This window comes from Prosopis cineraria, unplaced genomic scaffold (genome assembly GCF_029017545.1).
Source record: "Prosopis cineraria cultivar Desert tree isolate PC_DT_omini unplaced genomic scaffold, ASM2901754v1 PC7, whole genome shotgun sequence".
Lineage (NCBI taxonomy): Eukaryota > Viridiplantae > Streptophyta > Magnoliopsida > Fabales > Fabaceae > Prosopis > Prosopis cineraria.
The window spans coordinates 16,803,335-16,811,582 of NW_026555338.1; the positions used below are offsets into that span (position 1 = coordinate 16,803,335).

Genomic DNA, 8,248 nt, shown 5'->3' on the forward strand with positions numbered 1-8,248 from the left:
AGATATCGTCATATTCAAATCTTTAGAAACTATAAAAAGGTCCGTCCTGCATATATGTTAAATAAGTTTTTTTTTTATTTTGAAACAGGTTAATTTATTGAGTCTCTTCTAGATGTGGCTCGTTTTGGATCCATATCCTGATTGACTCTCTGTTTTGATTCTCTTATTTTATAAAAAAAATATTACAATTTGAAATATAATAATTAGCTTATCTTAGAAGATGATCATCAATGATCAAGTAAATTTTTATTCATTAATTAATATAATAATTAATTATTCACATTAAACCGTACATGCATCAAACAAGGCGGGTTTAAAATTTGATCTATATATTAAACAAATAATTCAAATAAATTTTATAATTATATTATAAAAAAATAATATTTAATACCAAGTTTCGTTAGAAGATACTTTACTTATCATCTTCTTACTTGATACAGTCCGTGTACTTACAAATTAGGTTGTAGCTATGAATAGATTTTGTGCCTACCAAGTTCTCACTAACATTTTAAATGAGTACGTGGAGCTTTTAGCCGGAACCTTAAATGAGGGAAGCTTTCGCACGATCAAGTTTATTCTTTTTTGTATTGATCGGCAAGAATAGAAACGGCAAAGAATCAAGTTTATTCAATTAAAATAGAGTAAACTTGAATACAAGCCCGACCTTTCTTATAGGTGTAAACGAACCAGAAGTGTTAGCCATTTGTATTCGTATTGATAAATAAATCTAGGCTTCATAGTTCATAAACATGACAATATATACATATATATAACTTATAAGATATCAATAAAATGTATTTTGTAAAAAAAAAAAAGTAACATTTTATTATTGGAAGCTTGTCCTGTGGAACCAACGAAAGAAATTCAAGGTGAATCCAATGACACTCCTCACTTCCCCAGCCTTTTTACTCAACCACAAAATTAATTTGTGGTAGAATGTTCAAATATGAGTGTACAATTGAATTGACATAGAACGTTCTACACCAGATAAAGTTATTTTAGAAAAGTAAATATAAATTTCAAATATATAGATGGAGATGACATGCATGAAGACACAATGAAAAGTTATTCAAGCAGCAGTTCTGAAGATTATATGACTTTCTCAAATAGGACTTTTTCAATGTGAGAGTTGACAGTGTCTGGATCAGTGTGAGCAGCGTAGTAAAAACCCTTGGTCACATTGAGGAATGTCTTCTTCATGTTGAGATCCATGCCATTAGAAGAGAGCACCAATTGCACCAGCTCTTGCATTTTCTCCCCTATTTCTGAATTGGAGCTGACACTTGTGTTGGCCATGCGGCTTCCATTATTCTTGTTTTCCTGATTATAATTTTAAAACCAGATAAATAAGTATAAGTGGACTGTAACATCCATACATTATCATTAATTAAGAAGATATAAAAAAATAATCTCATTTATTAATGATGCTTATTTGAAGTTGGTAATTAAGTAATAATCACCTTGGTGCTTTGGAGAGAACGTAATTGGTGGCATAGTTGATTACAGAGTTGAAGGAGCCTCTCGTACTGAGGATTGATCTTTAAGTCATTAAAAAGTTGGCCGCCGCCATTAATATTAATCATGTTCACCAACAGCTCGGCTTCTCCTTCCCACTTATCTCCTTCGCTTTGCCATCCCAATAGCCACTTCTTCCACTGCAAGCATTCATAGATCATCATAATGCTGAATGAAATTACTTAATATTGGTTTTACTATTATTTTATGAGTATAAGTCTAAAGAGAGCGCATCCCAAAAAACTAGCATGTTGGGTAAAAGAGTTGCTTTAATAGAGACTCATGACAATGACACTCCTTTTAAGAAGGAACATCCCTAATAGCTCCAATCCATGATACTTCACTGAGCATCCACTGGTCATAACCCTCCATGGGTAGGGACAAACCCACATTAGAGAGAGAGACAATTGAAACCATGAAATATGCAAAAATTACACTTACTTTTTAGTTTAAATTACACTTCGCCCCTTTAAAATTGCTATTCCTGCCCCCATAAAAAATCAATTGTCCCGCATTTTCTTTAAAATTATCAAGTATACATGTTTAAAAATATTGTTTACTCTTGTATTTATTAAATGAAATTAAGATATATTTTTAAACTTCTCATATAATTTATTTATATATTAATTTAATTAATATCTAGAATTATATTTTTTTTTAAAAAAATTTATTTATATTTGACATAAATGTAGTCCCCATTGCTAAATTTTTCTAGGCCCATCACTATTGGTTGATAATCCCTTCTAATCCATGACACTGATCAATTAATGAAAACACCAATGTTATGAGCACAAGTTTAAAAGGAGAATCCATTTCAAAAGGCTAACAAGTGTAGAAGAGCCTCTCATATTTATAAACCCTACTTGACTTTTGAAGCTTCTCAATATGGGATTCATGTTCTTGTTCATTATCAAAAGTTCATGAAAGTAAGCTTTGTAACTAGAGAGACTAACCATATCATGAAGAATATCAAAACTTGCCGCTGTTGAGCTCTGTGAGAAGCAATGCAAAGTTTCTGTTAAAGTCCCCAGTAACCCTTCTCTACTTCGATTTTTATTCAGCCATCTGCAACAACAATGCGTATAATTAAGTAATAGTTTTAATTAAAGTTAAAATTTAAGAGATAATTACCGCTCTCTGAGAAGTGTAATTACCGTTCATTTAAGGAGCTACCGACATCATTGAAATCATGCACAAAGGCTTTTCTTTGGCATTGGTCATGATATGTGGATGTAACTGTGTGAATAAGAGCAGAAGTTTTGACCCATGCAAGCCGTTCCTGTGATCTCTCAGGCTCGAATATGTTGGCTACAGCCAAAAAGTAAGCCAAAAGAAGCCTTTCTTTACTCAATCCTAAACTTTCTAGTCCCCATTCTGAGTACCACCTATAAAAATCCATCATATATAATCAAATGTTATCAGTTAACAATTTTGATCTAATCGGATCGTTACTAACAGAATGAGAAAATGAGAATGAAGGATCTTGGTAGAAAAGTCATTACACTTGAAGACCTCTTATTCAAGAAATAACTATTAAGAGCCAATGTCAATGCAGAAATTGGAGACTCTGTTGTAAATGCCAGAACTTCAATCTTAAATTATCCAAATCCTCTTTCTCATATTCTTGTATTATTTGAGTTCTAAAATGCATAAATTTAACAGAAAATAAAAAAAATGCAGTAGTTGTAAATAATGAAAATTATTTTTTGGCAAAAAAGTAAATGATGAAAGTTTACTCTTTGAAAAATGAGTTTCTAATTTTCACAATTGCGTTTTTGGTTTTGAAAAGTCATTGTCTATTTCTGATGAGCATGGGGCATTCTGATCCTTAGTATTTTCCAAAGAAGCATAAAAGATCTTGCTCTTTAATTGTCATCTCCTAAAACATTAATTAGGGAGTCTTTGGACGTCATTACTTTTTCTTTCAAGTTTCTTTCTTGTTAAGTTCTCAGATTATCTTTGAAGCGAATTAAGTAGGGAAAAAGAGATTTAGGCTTTTCCTTACTCTTGGATTCTTTCCCATTCCCTACGATGCAAGTGTTGACACATGTTATAGTCTAATTTTCCAAGTTCGAGATTATTGTTATTGTTTACTCTGTGCAGCCTGTCAAAAACAGAAAAAGAAAAAAATTATTTGAGGTCAACATAATATTTTGTGTACATATATATATATATTAGAGAAAAATCTGAATCTTACTGAGACTTCAGTTACCTGTAAAGGCTCTTGGAAATCCAGACATCATCTCCACCACCATATTGTTCTAAGTAAAATCTAGTCTCTACACGAGGCAAGCTTGCATACCATGGAAAATCCAACGCATAGCTTACCTGTTATTTTTGTTTAGGAAAATTAATAAAAAAATACAAAATCAAACTAAGGTTGTTATTTAAAATACAAATAAAAAAAATAAACTTGAATATTGAAATAAAATGTACATACCTCGCCAGATAGATCCTTCGATATGATCCATTTATCAAGGATTTGATTAGTAGCTTGTTTTTTCGACAAGAAATTAATTGCAAAGTTCTTGCCTTCATCAAGAATCATCTCTCCTGGGAATTGAACTTGAGTTGCTCTGTAAAAATTGAATATCACTGTTGCTCCTTCATCTGATTGACCGGGATAGCAGAAGAACTCTCCATCTTTCTCAAAATTTTTAAATACGCCTATCAAATACGATACCGACTGCATTAATTTATATTTTTCTTGAAAATTAATTTAATTACATAGTACTTTATATCTATTTGTAGCTGTACTATTTATATGAACGTATAACATTTTACTTACTAGGGGAAGCATCATAGCCATTCAATCTGAGTAGTCTGAATCCCATTGCTGTATCATCAAGGTCTGGCAAATCTGAATATCTTGTCCATCCAAGACCTCTCTCATTCCAATTTCTGATACAAAAATCCAATAAAAAATAGTGTTATGAAAGATGGTTCCTTTCACTCTATTAACTTCTGGACAAATCACTCTTATTCTCACAATTTTCACTTCCAGTTGTAATAAGTTGTAGTAAACTAATAACCTGATCACAATAATCTCTTACCTTCTAAATATTTTGACATTAAATTTAACTCCAGCTACATTAAGTTATTAAAATACATTATAATATATTCTCACCCGTCTTATTTATAAAGTAGAGAGATAAATTTTTTTGTCCTATTTATAAGTCTCATCATTAATTTTTTATAATAATTTCCCATATTACCCTCTGTTAAATGTTTTTAAGAGATATTACTCCATCCATCCTAAATTATAAGATAAAAATATAAACTTTTAAAAATATTGTTCATTTAATACGTTAAAAAGAAAAAGGACAGAAATTAAATAGAGAGAAAAGATATATTAGAATAAACCTATTTAATGAAACCTTAATTTTTTTTCAAAATATCTTATATTTTGGCATGTCAAAGCTCCCCCAAAAGTGTCTTAAAATGTGAGATAAATGGAGTACATTATTAAAGTATATATATTCAATAATGATAAATTTAAAAACTCATTAAATTTTTATAGAGAGTTAACAAGTTTTAAGGTTTTCTTGATTTTGGTTAAAAACATCATTGTTTTAGTTATTTGACTTTGACAATTCAACTATAATGAAGGAGGAATATAACCTAGGAGAAGACAGTTATACCTGTAAATATACTCTAGAATCTCTTTAATCTTCGGTTGAAAGTATCTGGAAATTCCTAAACGCTCCAAGCGATCAACAATCCATAACTGCTCGAAAATATCTATGGGATAGAGTTCTGGGACTAAAATTTCAAAAAAGTTTAGTGAGTTAGATTAAAATAATTATGTTCAATGTGAAATCATAATCATAAAATTGAAGGACAGTTATCTGTATATATACCTCCTCCATTAAAGTTCTGAGCCACGTTGTTTAAGTAATTGAGGCAGTGGAGGTCTTTGCTTTGATTGAAAGCAAAAGCAGTGGAAGAGGGACAGAACAAGTAAGAGCCATCTTTGCTTCTCACTCTTTGAAGTTTTTGCCATTGAAGCCCTGGTATTGCTTCCAAGCTGAACAACAATGATGTTGGCACACTCTGCAACACCTTCATCGGTATCCTTTAATTTTCGCATCATAAATCGGCCAAAGCAAAATGCATGTGAGAAGAAATAAAGGAAAAATTAATCATTTGATCCTCCTAGATTTGGCTCAATTATATTGTAACTCAACCTTTGAACTTTAACTCATTGTAATTTAGTATTTATAGTTTTAACTAGGTTATAATTCAGTTCCCAAAGTTTGACTTGATGCAACTCAATCACTATAATTATAATCATTTAAAATATTAGTCACTATATTTTATAAAGATTAAAATTATTTTGAAATTTAATCTTCATAAATATTAAAAATTTTAGTCCCTAAGTATCAAAATAATTTTATTGTTTATAAAATATAAGAACCAATATTTTAAATAGTTAAAACTACAAAGACTAGATTGTACCAGGTTAGAGTTCAGGGGCTAAATTACAATTAAGTCAAAACTACAAGGATCAAGAGTCAAAGTTTAAGGATTGGGTTATAAGATAGTCAATAGTTCAAGGACAATGAAATAAATAATGTTAATGTACCTTTTGAGCTTGGCATCTTTCCTTGCCAATATTTCTTGGAGGGCAGGGAAGTCGTTGGGCACATCAATGTTGAAACTCTTTGCCAATTGGAGAAGTGACGGCAGAATGACTTCAAACCCACATGTCATGTGCTCTTTGTTCTCCGTTTCCAGTGTGTTCACATGCTCTCTGAAGTATTGTAGCCCTATGTCCAATTATAACAAGTAAACATACGTCGTTAGTTTAATTTAATCCTATGAGGGGTCACAAATACAATATAATATAACTTCAGTGTGTGATTACCTCTCTCTACTTTTTCAGGATGAACGTTGTAGCGTGTTAAAGCAATAACAGAAGCTAAGGTGCAGATAAGCCTATCATAAGCCACAAATATACGAGGATCTCCCCATGAACCATCAGGAAGCTGATTGTCTATTATCCATTGAAGAGATTCTGGAAACTGAGGGGACTCACTTCCATTCACATCTTCAATCAGAGCCACCATTGCCGTGGGATAAGCTGAGGCTGATATTCTCTTCTCTCCTTCATTTGACTCTAAGTCCAATCTGATGGCATCCACTCTCCTTTTGATCTCCTCATTCATTACACAATCCTTTTTCCAAATCAAAACAATATATATGACGTCAAACTCACCATGTATAAACACACACACATATATATATGGGCTAAAGTGCAATTTGATCTTTAAACTATAGATCCAAGAGTGTCTAAATCTGGAACCCAAAGGCCCATTTGCTTGTTGGAAAGAAATGGAATGGAACTGATTGAAAAAATAAAGATTAAAAGATAATGATCAAGATGTGAAGAGATAAGTCAATCATGTTCATGAAGGGAGTGTAAATTAGTTCATGAGGCTGGGGGTCATGATTCTTCAGATTTATAATGGGTGTGGTGATTTTCACATTTGAAATATGTGGTATTGAGTTTTTTCATGTTCAATAGGAGGGGAGGATAATTTACTTTATTTTTGTTCTTATTTTTTTAATATATTGTATTCCTGTCATTTCCAACAATCCAATGGCTCCTAAACTCTTTTGTGATGCAATGCTTCCCTTTAATTTTTGAAAACGGTGCAATGTCACCTCTACCATTAACAAAAGTTAACTTTGATCATTAGTTGGCAGAAAATTAGAAAATTGCAGAAAAGGACAAAGAATGCAAATAAGAACTCAGAAAATTACAGAAAAGCACCTGGATCTTTTCTGTAATTTTTTCTTTTGGGTAATTTTGTGGTCAAATGACTATCAAAATTAACCATTAAGGGTAGGAGAAATATTGCATTGCTTTCGAAAGTTGAAGGGGAACACTGTGCCCAAAGCGGTTTAGAATCCTAGATAGTCCAATCATGTATGAGAAGGTGCATGGCATTGATATATTACCTCCAAAGCTTTTTCATCTTCTTCCTTAGTCCAATTATATGTTGGGAGCGTCGAACCTTCATTTTCCGAAGATATTAGTTCCGGTCTTACACTGCCGCTTCTTGCTCTGAAATCAGAGTTTCTCTCTGAAACGGTGACTCTAGCCTTCAATGGCGGCAAAGCCCCTATAACGACATAAACAATAACAATACTATATATATAAGCTTTTATTTACTGACAGAGGAAGACACACGAATAGCTATATTCATAAAAAGACAGCAAGATGAAGCTTAGATTACCATATTGAAAGATCCTATTACGGAAGAAGTGAGAATTATTCAGATGGAGAGTTGAAGAAGGAAAACAAGGAAGAGAGTGGGTGGCTTGGTGATACATATTGGTGGATTGAGAAGCCACTGATGTGTGTGCTTCTTGTTGGGATGTTTTTGGAGCAATCCTCTTCGAAATGAGTATGGCTTTGGCGATAGATGCACACTATTTATAACCACGAGAGGGTGGCGGTTACGCAAATTAAATTATCTAAATATTTTCTATAATATGTAAAGAAGTTATGAGTGCTTTTTTAGTTTTTTTATATATAAATTTTTAGATATTGTATTTTTTAATGAACAATGGACCACATGCAGATAAAATAAAAGTAAATTATAAGTGAAAGATACTTTATATGAACAGAAGATAGTAGTGTTGGCCAAAAAAAAAAACACACACAGAGAGAGAGAGAGAGAGAGAGAGAGAGAGAAGAACAGAAAAAAAAAGGAACAGAAGATAG

General features: G+C 32.0%; 1 protein-coding gene across 1 annotated transcript; it reads right to left on the reverse strand.

Moving 5' to 3' along the window:
- Positions 1-815: 815 nt before the first annotated feature.
- LOC129316382 (ent-copalyl diphosphate synthase 5-like) lies at positions 816-7,909 on the reverse strand. The gene is made up of 14 exons (XM_054960777.1): positions 7,758-7,909; positions 7,480-7,643; positions 6,383-6,692; positions 6,101-6,284; positions 5,376-5,590; positions 5,157-5,277; positions 4,304-4,416; positions 3,956-4,182; positions 3,728-3,843; positions 3,521-3,619; positions 2,670-2,900; positions 2,469-2,580; positions 1,461-1,655; positions 816-1,320 (listed from the first exon to the last, which is right to left on the reverse strand). Exons 1-14 carry the CDS (start codon positions 7,852-7,854, stop codon positions 1,090-1,092), a joined length of 2,415 nt encoding a protein of 804 aa, XP_054816752.1. The 5' UTR covers positions 7,855-7,909; the 3' UTR covers positions 816-1,089.
- Between the last annotated feature and the right edge of the window lie 339 nt (positions 7,910-8,248).

Bases quoted from the DNA above. Each gene is read 5' to 3' on its own strand.
- LOC129316382 (XM_054960777.1), bottom strand. From the start codon at position 7,854: ATGTATCACCAAGCCACCCACTCTCTTCCTTGTTTTCCTTCTTCAACT. The intron at 4,417-5,156 runs GTATAACTGTCT...TTTTTGTATCAG, and splicing joins ATTCTAGAGTATATTTACAG to AAATTGGAATGAGAGAGGTC. The intron at 4,183-4,303 runs GTAAGTAAAATG...CGTATTTGATAG, and splicing joins TGGCTATGATGCTTCCCCTA to GCGTATTTAAAAATTTTGAG.